Source organism: Labrus mixtus, chromosome 5 (assembly GCF_963584025.1).
Source record: "Labrus mixtus chromosome 5, fLabMix1.1, whole genome shotgun sequence".
NCBI classification, from domain to species: Eukaryota; Metazoa; Chordata; class Actinopteri; order Labriformes; family Labridae; genus Labrus; species Labrus mixtus.
In genome coordinates, this window is record NC_083616.1 from 15,538,371 (window position 1) to 15,549,906 (window position 11,536).

At 40.5% G+C, this 11,536-nt stretch overlaps 2 protein-coding genes across 5 annotated transcripts; both read right to left on the reverse strand.

Annotated features, from left to right (window-relative positions):
- Positions 1 to 566: 566 nt before the first annotated feature.
- cldn26 (claudin 26) lies at positions 567 to 1,550 on the reverse strand. The gene has a single exon (XM_061039330.1). It carries the CDS (start codon positions 1,487 to 1,489, stop codon positions 833 to 835), a length of 657 nt encoding a protein of 218 aa, XP_060895313.1. The 5' UTR covers positions 1,490 to 1,550; the 3' UTR covers positions 567 to 832.
- A 1,591-nt stretch (positions 1,551 to 3,141) lies between these two features.
- lztr1 (leucine zipper like post translational regulator 1) lies at positions 3,142 to 11,325 on the reverse strand. 4 transcript variants are annotated; one of them, XM_061038096.1, is made up of 20 exons: positions 11,220 to 11,318; positions 10,683 to 11,132; positions 10,531 to 10,593; positions 10,399 to 10,455; positions 10,233 to 10,312; positions 10,025 to 10,133; positions 9,236 to 9,319; positions 9,097 to 9,154; positions 8,829 to 8,968; positions 8,520 to 8,748; positions 8,202 to 8,312; positions 7,949 to 8,041; positions 7,757 to 7,852; positions 6,630 to 6,819; positions 6,366 to 6,535; positions 5,869 to 6,152; positions 5,348 to 5,497; positions 4,615 to 4,720; positions 4,411 to 4,491; positions 3,142 to 3,987 (listed from the first exon to the last, which is right to left on the reverse strand). In XM_061038096.1, exons 2-20 carry the CDS (start codon positions 10,832 to 10,834, stop codon positions 3,871 to 3,873), a joined length of 2,370 nt encoding a protein of 789 aa, XP_060894079.1. In that variant the 5' UTR covers positions 10,835 to 11,132; positions 11,220 to 11,318; the 3' UTR covers positions 3,142 to 3,870. The 4 variants fall into 4 exon arrangements, with proteins under 4 accessions (XP_060894079.1, XP_060894081.1, XP_060894080.1 ...); XM_061038098.1 differs by having other exon boundaries at positions 8,547 to 8,748; positions 10,683 to 11,325; XM_061038097.1 differs by having other exon boundaries at positions 6,630 to 6,816; positions 10,683 to 11,325.
- Between the last annotated feature and the right edge of the window lie 211 nt (positions 11,326 to 11,536).

The window sequence follows — 11,536 nt, forward strand, 5'->3', positions numbered from 1 at the left end:
GAATGCAACTCGCATTAAAGACATCCCCTCTCGGGGCTCAGGGCTGGTATACACCAGCACTGTTGGACAATTTAATACTAGTCCCCTAAGTAATACTGACCCATACATGTGTCTCAAGTGTTGTAGTTCATTTAGAATACTTCTTAAGATCTCTACAGAACTTTGCTTTTAAGATGCTGTGGTACTCTTCATTTGTATCCAAACTATACTCAAACTAACTTTAAAATGAACAGTATATATATATATATATATATATATACTGTTCATTTTAAAGTGTATATACTATATATCTGTAAAGAAAAGTTACACATTCCTATTAAAAAAAAAATTATCATTCAACCCATTAGAGAACAATAAAAACTTTAATGAGTGATATAACTTGTCCATATTTCAATGCAGTAAATATACAAACCAAAGCTTCTCAAGTTTAACAACAAATCAGAGTAATTTATTATAATCATTTTTAATGAATGTCTTTCTTTTCCCACTCTTACTCTAGGAAAGCTTTTATTTTTCATGTCTAGTAAATAGAGGCATACAATGTATACAGACTCTACTTTAAAACTCAGCAGCTTATTATTATTTTAAATGTCTGTCATAATTTGTAAAACTTAAAAACCAGAAGTGACTCCATTAAACAGAAAAGACATCACAGAAAGGTATTTCATACGTCAGTGACAATTTGACTAAGAAATACAAGCAAAAAGTAAAAACCTTGTTGCTTTAATGTTACTAAAGTCAGAAATGTTATTCTTGACTTTATCATACAAATACTTCACAGGTCATTATTCACTCACAAGCTGACGGGCCTCCACATTAGACAATAAGAGGTCTATAACACCTCGGTCTTCAGGTAGTGCTTGCTCCTGTGCTTCACCTGAGGACTGTTTGGCACACTCGGTGGTCTCTGATCGAAGTCCTCCATGCACACAGATATAAAAAACAGAGTCCCTCCGGTGACCAGAGCCAAACCTCCAAACCACCCTGAAAACATGGCCTCTCCATACTCCCAGCGAGGCATCACATCAGGGAAACCCTGGTCCCAGAACTCGACCACCGTTGTGTAGGCCACAATAGAGACAGGAGCCAAAGTGGTGAGCCCTGACACCCAGGACAGCACCCCACCCAGAATAAGGAGCTGTCTCTTCAGGCCAGGCTGCCCGACACATATGTCCACCCCCTCCAGTCCTGGAAAAGCAGCCAGCAGAGCCAAGCCTCCAGTTCCTACAGACACCAACATGAGCACCCTGGAGATCTGCAGGTCCAATGGCAGTCCCATGAGGGTGTCATAGGCCTTACACTGAATCCCCACCTCCTCCGTATAGAGACACATGTGCCACAGTCCTGAGAACCAGTTCTCCACCTCATTCAGGTCAGAGTTCATCGTCTTCCACAGAGGAAGAAAAGTGGTGATCAGACAGGTGACCAAACCTCCAAACGTCACAAAAAGTGCCGACCTTTGCATCATTTTAGTTGTCAGAAAAACCATCTTCCTCCTTGCTGTGACCACTGCTCACATCTGCAGGTCTGTGTCACAGGTTTGGAGATCCAGAAAGACTCTGTAGCCCAACCCACCTGTTGAGGTAGCAGCACCGACCCGGACTGCCCACAAAGTCAGCCTCCTTAATAAAAACCCACCTGATAAGTGGAGAGATAATGTGAAGCTGAGGCATGACAACAGACATACTGTTTAGTTTCAGCGCTCAATATCGTGGCAGTGAACAATGACCTCTGTTTTTAGATGAAACCAGATACGTCCAGAGGGATTCTGGACTATGTGTGCACAAGTGCACTTAAATCAATGAAATGTGAGTAAGAGGGGCATAGGTGGTTCACAAGAAAACAAGAAGAGGAACCAAAAGATACCATTGGTGTAACTTTAATAACCTATTTCATGGCTCTTTTAATGCATTCTTTTAGATTTAATTCATTTGAGAATCATAGTTTAAACGATTTTATTGATGAGACACTGGCATTTTTTTTAGTCAAGACATTTTCACTCTGAAGAAATGGAAAGAGACGCCTTTGACCGGCCAAGTGTCTCAAGTATCTGGACCATGAATAGCACTTTGTGGTTGATGCAACGGTTCTTACAGCAGAGTTCCAAAGAGTCCAACACTTTGTGTATTCCACTGAGGCTCTCTATCTTTCTGTACAAGTGGAGGCTAACAGGATATTTCAACTAGTGCCTCAGCATTTGGGTCAACTATTTCCTCCAATGATGACAAACCAAGTGTTCTTTTTTATCCTCAAAATAAAATGGTAGTTTAAATATTAAAAAAAAAATGATTTCCTAAAACTGTTTAAGTCATTGGTTTTTAGGGTAGAGTATAAAGAGATGTTATAAGTAGCTGCAATCTACATTTCATAATTAGCCTTCACTTTCAATCAGCCTTGTTTTTTAATCAATTAACATCTATGCAGGAGCGAACCTAACACAAGCTCAGAAGAATTCACCGTCTCAAACCAAGGAGCTTATCACCGGCAGATCTGTGGAAACTGAAACCACCCAAAGGACCTGGTTAATTTAATGAAAGGTCAAGGATTAACCTTCAGCTTTTTTTCATATAGTGCAAAGGTTAAAAAAAAAAAACGTATTTATTGTCAGGGGTCTGTGTAAGATAATGACGTGTGTGCCAGTTCTCAGTTCAGAAATACTATTAAAGAGACTATAGAAGTTCTGGTTTTAGAAAAATATATCCTAAAGTTGCTTATTAGTTTGAGACTTTCAGTTTGAATACAAGCGAACAGAAAAATCACAAAGCAGCAGATAAGTAGAAAAGATTACATCATTTCAAACTACGCTTGAGTCAGAGCAGATGTATTATAGGTGTCAGAACAGATCAACCTGCTGAGTATCTGCTCTTTGTTGGGTTACGTAGTTTCAAACAAAGGTAGGCGAGGGGTAGATAACCATGTCTCACATGTTGCCTGATACCTGTTGCACAGCAATTAAAAGTAAAAAGGAATACCTGAACAGTCTCTAACTTCCGGCCCATTGCACTACTTAAGGACGGCTGTATAATAAGATGGTTAAATGAGTACACTGGGAGCCTATAGTCATTAAACTAATGTTTCAGGTGGATTCAGCCTCCTCAGGCTCTGTGAATGCAGGAAGGCACAGACTCAATACAAGACAGATTTTGTATGAGAAGATTTATTAAGGCCTTAAATACATGAAACCCATGTGGGTATACATTTAATAACAGCATACAGTCACTAAATACATAGTACATGAAGCTTGTGTGTTAGTAATGGTGATTAGTATAACAGATAGATGTGCGTCGATTATAACAACAGTAAAAGAAAAAGCTTTAAGACAGACAGACATACATTCAATTTATATTCAAATCATGATTTTGACTCCTCTTAACGTTGAACCCAGGCTTATTTGATGCGACAGAGCTTTGAATAATACAAGTGATGAATAAATATTTAGAAAATGACCACTTAGTTTGTTGTGATTACATATCTGAACAGTTAATACAACAGCTGAGGGCAACACATGAACATTTCTGTCGTGTCATGAGTATGACTTATAATAGTCCACTGCATATTTAAAAATTGTATTATACTGAGTGGATTCAAATGAAGGCTTTTTCTTCTGCGAAATCAAAATAAATAAGTGTAAACATTTAAGGTTTTTTTTTTTTCAATTGAAACTGAGAAAGAAACTTGTTTCTTTACCTCTTTCTTCCCTCACTGACACGAAACGAAAGAAACATTTATACTGCATCTATCAGGGCCGGGATACACAACACAGAAAAGTACTGTGTGCCATAAAGGAGGGAATGACTGAGAAGGAAGAGGAGTAAAGTTGTATGGCTTCAGTGAGAGGAGAAACAAAAACAGGTCGGCTTTGTTGTCATCCTAAATGTCCGAGCCCATCTCAGCACACTGTTTGTCTGATATGTGTGTAGCTAGAGACTCAATGATGTCCAACAGCAGCAGCTGGCTGAGAGACCTCAGGTTTGGGAGCTTGGATACCTTTGGGAGGGGAGGAGAGCAAAAAAAAATGAGAAAAAAATTAGCAATAAATGAAGACAGAACAGAGAGTCAAACAGAGTAAATGAGGAATAAGAAGCAGTTTGTTGCTCATGCAGGAAAACTGAAAGTAAACAAAAGAAGCTCAACAGAAACACTGACAAAAGGGTGAGAATTGAGTTCTTAGCTGTTCCTTTAAATAACAGACAATAATCAGAGCGCCACTTTGACTCTTCTCAACATGATGAATTGCTTGTACAGCCGGCCGGCTTGTAAACAGTCTCTTCTTTACTTAGAAGATTGAGGATGATCTACTCAGAGGCCAAAAGGTGTCAGTGTCCCACAAAGAAGAGTGGCCTACAGGGTTAGCTCAGCTGCAGTGAGTGGGCAGCAAACCCCCAGGGCTCCAGATACAAGGCCACCCACCTTGATGAACTGGTGCACAATGATGTGCAGGCAGTGCTTCTTCATGTCCAGAGCCTGAGTCTTATCAGCTGCCTCCAGAATCTGAAGCAGAGAAAACATTTATGATGAGAAGTAACAAGACGACTAAGAGGAAAAAAAACAGCAAGTACAGGACAGCATAGTCGAATTAGGTCACCCCCACCCCCAAAGTAAAATCACAAGTACCTGCAAGACATTCTCCACAGTGACGTTCATCTCCAGATTCTGCTTACAGTAAGCCTGCAGCCTGTTGTTTGAAAAGCCGTAGTAATATGGTGCAGCAAACAGATAGCTGTGTGTCACAGTTCAGGAAAGTGAAAAACATTTGTTGATCTTCATAAAACTGAAGAGTAGGACTACGTGTGCTTTCAACAGTTTTTAAACAACAGGCACAAGACAGTTGAGAATAAAATGAATGAAAACGAAGAATCAAAATTAGATTTGGGTTTTTGCATAGAATCTTAAATAAGTAGCTTCTATAAAAGGCCTACTGCTGTTTCTTTAAAAAGGAGCTGGACGAGGGCATTCTATCCTTATCCGTCATGTCAAACCCTTATTGAACCTCTAAATATAATGTTACCGTTCATAAAATGTTTATCTTGTTAAGTCTATCCCAAGGTGTATATCTAAATATAACTTATTCAATCTTCTGCCTAAACCTAACAGGACTTGATGGTAGAAATTTGCTAAGTTCTTCCATAAAAAATTAAGTGCACACATCCCCCCCCCCCGCTGTAATTCAGGTCTTAATTTAGAACGCCATGGTTGAGAAGAACTGAGTCTCCTTTCAGCATCCGCCTGACGTAATTTTTGGATATTTTCTTGAACGTTCTTTGAATGTTCTCTGCTCCGGGGAAGAAAAAAAAACAAACATTTGTCTTGTAAATGAATATAATGCAGTCTAGCTTAAAAAGGATACAGAGAATCTTCTGGAGGCATGTTAACATCACCATAGTAGATATAACGAAGCATGGACTCAAAGGCCTGCTTACTTGGAACCATCTCACCAATGGAGATATTAACCTGACCGTCCTCTGGCATGAACGAGCGAAACATAGCCTCAAAGTAACTGAGGAGTAGAAATGGAGATATTAGAAAAGTGTCAAACGTATAATTAAGATGAAATGGAACACAGTGTCTGAAAGTAAAATGATGAAAACCACTTTTTATTTTTTGACATGTTTTTGATAATCTGTTATTCACTCTTTAATCCGTCTCTTTTTGCAACCCACTCAAAATAAATAGTTCAATACAGACGTTTAAAAAATACTAGACAGAAAAATTAAAATTTGGTTTCTACATCTGTTTAATATAACATTTGTTAAGCTTGTTTCCCTAAATAAAAGTAAATGACATGTATATACAAAAGTCCTCAGTCTGAGAAGTTTCTCGAGCTACTGCTAGTTTAGTCACTCATCATTAAATCTGTGTTGTCTCTACCTGGATCGGGCAGCCAGTATGGCTTTGTGAGCAGGTCGTGGATGTCCGTCCAACAGCAGGACAATGTCGCAGAACTCGAGGCCGCCTCCCTCCAGGTAAGCCTTCATGTCCTGGACCAGAGAGGTCCCGATGTCCACAGGCTGGTCTGAGTACAGCCTAGGAGGAGGCTGCTGTTTCCGTCGCACGATCTCTACTATCAGCGGTGTGGACAGATGTTCAAACTCCTTCGTCATGATCACCTGGTTGAAGTGCGACTCCTTCACCACAAAGTTAAGGCAATGTTCCTGCAGGAAGAAATGGTTTGTAAGAGTTAATTATAGTGTATAAAAGTGTATTTATCATCCCTCTATGTTTGATTTAAAAACAACTGTAGAATATGTTTTATTCTAACCTGATGAAGTTATAAGAAAATATGAATTGCACTGACATTGAACCACTAGAGGGCAGTAAAAACAATATGTCTTACAAGTGAGTCTTGAACAGTTATTAAGGTGTACCTTGAGCTGGTCCAGTTGCAGCTTGTTTGCATTCTCACAAACACTGAGGACATTCTGCAGGTCGACAGACGCCTCGATGTACTGCACACACAGCTGCTCCAGACGGGACAGCTGGAAGCTGAGGGCCAGCTTGTAAACATCCATGATAAGAAGAACATCTTGAACATGACCTACAGAAACAATCAAGAAAAGGACAGTTGATCAGCTTCTTCTCTGTTTCGTTTTTACCCATTACGACCCAAAGAATGACAAACAAAGAGGTACCTCTGCGTGGGTACTGGATCTTGTCTGTGTAGAGGAACTGCATTAAAACTTCAAAAGGCTGGGCCTCCGCTTCCCTGATGGCAACCTCCAGCAGCGGCTGAGTGCCTGATGGCCTGTGGCATGCTGGGATATCTCTCTGGCCGCCAGCTGCCCCATCGTCACTTTCCTCACTGCTCTCCTGTTTAGTCTTCTGCACACGAAGACACAGGATTTTGTCAGACTTAAACAGTCCAGAAAAAGTTCATTTATAGCAGTGACCTCACACTATGTAATCTAATACACACATTCCTACTGTGTGTGAAGCAGGCAAATAAAAAAGGATAACATTCTGACTAGTTCTAACACTTTTATTGCATTAACCTTTTAAAGCTAATACAGATCCATTCTGCACCTTGACCTTATGGCAACACTATTTTTAGTGTCACTTGAGTGAAAAGACTTTTGAAATGTTGCTGTAAAAATATTTGTGATTTAGTCGATGGTTAAAGTTGGAGATGACATCTCACAAAACATTTTTCAATCAGGTCCATTCAGATCCGCACAGCATGCGAGTTCGTCATTTCCTGAAATTCTGTATGAGGCTCCAATTGTAACGTATTTGTGTATTTTAATGACATGAATAATTGTCTATTGCATTATCAAAAGCAAAGATTCGTGTTATGTTATATGTGATTGTAGGGCACAGGTATACCCTTACATAACTGGAACCTTTAATTTGCCCCTGTCCCATTTGCATCTTTGTAAATGAGGGGATATCCTAAATTTCTGTGCAAAACTGCCCCCTTCTAAGTAAATAAGCCTTGTTAGCTTTTTTTTTTTTTAAAACACAGTGAAACTTGTTTAACATTTTTCAATGTTTGCATCAAACTAAACACAGGTGCAGGCGGCTTTTCTCTTCATTCAGCTGTAAAACAAGAGCAAACTGCACGGAGCACAACTACTTTTAGGGTGTGTATCATTAGGGCTTTATGCTTTGTGAGTTACACTTTGGGACGGATTCTTTGCAGATTGAGGGGGCAAATGATGCACAATTTTTGGGAGTACTATCATCCGCAATCCATTCATAGTGAATCAGGCCTTTATAGTCTTCTTTAGTCTCAAAGGAATACTTCCTGCATGGCTCTGACCTGTCGTTGTCTATCCCAAGCCTGCAGGATTTTTTTCCGCAGCCACTGACATCTTGCAGTCACTATAGCGATATGCCCCAAGACTCTCTCTGCCCTCTGTACACAAAATGAGACAAAGAGATGGAAAGAAAAATCATCTTAGCTGCATAAAAGTCATCTGATCATTTTTATCACCTGACCTTGAAGACCCACCTCGCCCAGAATGAACTCAACATCACAGAACTGACGGTTCTCCCACAGTTTTCCGTAGTCTTCGTGAAGAGTACACTTGGGGTAGCAAGAGAACTGAAAGAAGGAAATCATTATTTGTAAAAGGTACATAACATTTCTCTTCAAATACATTTGACTTCAGGTTTCAAAAGATTGTTATTTTTTTATTTAGACAGGAGAGGCTTTTGACCACAATGTCCAAATGATGAAAACTATGGATTTATTGGATGCTTACCTGGAATCTGTACATCTCTCCACTGCGCACATTGTTGTCCACGGTTCCTCCAAAGATATACATGGCATCTTGAATCACAGCAGCAGCATGAAAGAGTCTACCACTGGGCATCTGAGGAGGCAGGGACAGAGACATTCAGCTTATGACCTTAAGAGAGCAAGACAACTGTTCAAATTGCTGTTGAGTAATAAGATGCAGTTAGATGAAATAAAGCAACGTTCAGTCAGGAGGGTTAGCAAGCAGCAACTTGTTGTTTTAGGATTCAGCAAGTCACCAAAACAAATGTGTTATTTAATTAAACTTCTTTTGTTCACTCACAGTAGCTTGTAAACACTTTGTTTCTACCTCGCTGTCTACGCTGGGGTGGATCACCTCCCAGGACTGAGAATCCACATCGTAGCAGTGCAGCTCGTTGGGCAAAGTGTTGTCAGCAGCACCGCCAACTACATACAGATGTCGGTCAAAGGCAACCATAGTGTGGCCGTAGCGTCTCTGAGGAGGGGGAGGGGAGCCTCGCAGTAAGTGTTCGGTTGGGATACGTGTCCACCTGAGAAGATGGAGTAGTGATTAGTCCCATCTAAAACAGGGTGAGTGACAGAGGTAAGTCAGACAGACGGATGCACTCACATGTGGCCCTTAAACTCAAACTGGAAGAGGTTGTTGGTGATCTTTGCTCCACTCTGACCAGAAAACACAAACATCTTGTCCCTGCATACAGCTACAGGGAAGTTACAGCAAGATGGAGGAATCTCACCACTCTGGTCGATCTGTTTGAAACAAAGACGAAAACAACGAAGTTAACACTTACATAGATACAGAACATTGTTGAATGGTGCTTAAAATTTGTTCTTCAGGTTCTTATATATATATATATATATAAAAATATTGTACTGGCCTCCTCCCAACATGCGTGTTCTCGATCCTGCAGATTGATGGTCCACATGTCGTTCAACCTGCAGAGTGGAAAATATCTGTCAGTATTACTGAAAAAATCGATTTGAAATTGTGACAACATGAATTAAAGTCACACATACCTGGCATTCCCATCATAGCCTGCAAATATCCACAGTTTATCACTATAGACTGTGGCCCCATGTGCAGACCTCGCTACTGGCAAGCTGAAACAGAGACAAAGCACAGGATAGCTGGATTTTGACACTTACCAGCTAAGTTTAAGGTTCTTGAAAGGAACACAAAAGTTAATTCAGTCAAAGACTAGCTTTAAAGAGCCCATATTATGCCCTTTTTGGGGTTCATATATTTAATCTATGTACCTACTTTTGTACGTTCACAATAGCTAAAGTCCGAAAAAAAGGGTCTGTTTTCATGTACTGCTCCTCCTTGCTCCCTCTACGCTCTGAGTCCGTCAGCTACACTCTGTTGAGCCCACACTGTTAGACCCCACATGGGCCAAGTCTGCTCTGATTGGTCTGCCGATCCGCTCTGTCGTTATTGGTCAGTTGCTCAGCACGCGTCTCGGAAATTTCAACATGAGCTGCAGGGCTTGCCGCAACGAGCCAATGGACTTAGATCAGTGATCTCACACTGACAATGACGCCGCACTGACACATTTGTATCAAGGGGGGCTAGAACCGAGCGTTACATGCAGCTAATACTACAGCTAACAGGAGGACGTAGGAGAAGCTGCGTTTCCGCGGACTTTGAATTTTTGCACATAGATGTGCCTAAACATGCACAGGACACTTGGAAAACACACTAAAGAGCATATAAAACCAGAAAAAGCATAATATGGGACCTTTAAAACAATTGATTGGGAAATCTATCCCAGAAACACAACTCAAGCATCTTAAAGAATACATTACCTCCCCTCCACTTTCCATTCAGTCCACTGCCCCGTTGCAAACTTGTACTCAAAAAGATCATTTTTGTTTTTCAGGTTTGAGTTTGAGTAGATGTCTCCAGTATACCCACCTTCAGGGAAAAAAAACATTTTAGCATCAATATCGGTTTTAAAATATGTTGCATGAATGACGTCTGATTATAAAAGAAGAAAAGCATTAAAATAGTTACCAAAAACAAACATGCTGCTGCCATAGACGACAGCTGAATGGTGATATCTGGGAGCAGGTGGAGTTCCAGTGGTGAAAGCTCTGCAGTGAATAACAGACACAGACAATGAATCACACTGCACAGTCTTCTATATTACTTTTATTTGATTGCATTTCTGTATTCTTACCGACACCATGAGCAGTCCTTTACATCGAAACGTAGCAGGTCATTCAACATGTTTTTCCTATTAGATGACAAACATTAAGAAAGCATGTAGTGTAAGTTTCGCAGCAGAGAATAACTCAAACATGACACTCACCCATTGTCTCCCCCAAACACGTAAATGGCATCTCTGTATGCAACAACGGTGTGCTTACTGCGCCTAGAAAAGAGCAGGATAGTTTCAGAGTGAATTGAGGAAGGCAGATAAAGTCAGATTAAGTTGTATTAAAGTGTCTGTCATCGTGTTACCTTGCACCAACAAACTCATCACACGGAGGGAGTCTTCTCCAGCGGTGAACAGTCTCAAAGGGACCAAAGTTCAGTGTCAAATATTCCACGCTGTCGGAGCAACTGTGGTCAAAATCAACACTCGGGGCGACTTTGGTTGATCTGCAGGACATTGTTGCTAACTCATCCAGCTGAATCACAGTCCTCAGGGCAACCCATCTGCAGAGGCGTACACCGGTGACGCCATCGTTAGTGCGATCCTCCAACGTAGGAACTTACTGGAGGGTTTCTGATCCCCTGCTTATTTAATTGCCCGTTCCTGGTATTTCCTATCTGAATTAATCCAAAATCCGCTCGATTTACTTTCGAGGATTGTGGACTACCGGCTAACAGTTAGCTCATCGCGAAGCTAAGAATGATAACTAGCCTAATAGCTAGCTGGCTACGGAGCTTCTTCGTGCCACTTCAATGCTGCAAAAAAAACATTTAGCACCTGGCGAGAGATTATTAACGGACAGTATTGTAACACTGAAATGTTTGTTTCATCCGGTTAATTACTTACGTTACAATTAAAACTAAATTGCTGGTACCACAACAAGCTACGAGCCGTGGATTAGCAAAACAAAACAAGCGCTGTCAGTAAAGATCAGTCTGCCAACCACGCCCCCCGACTGCGAGTAACATACGTCACTTCCTGTTACGTAAAAAACAACTATAAAAAAAACCTATAATACACTCTATTAATCCTTATTGCGTATTGCTCTGCATCTGTATGATTCCAGAGGATTTAATTTTTCTATTTTTATTCTTGTTCTTTAATCTACACAGACTGTCACTGAACATAGAATTACTTTATATTTAGACTTCAGTGAATA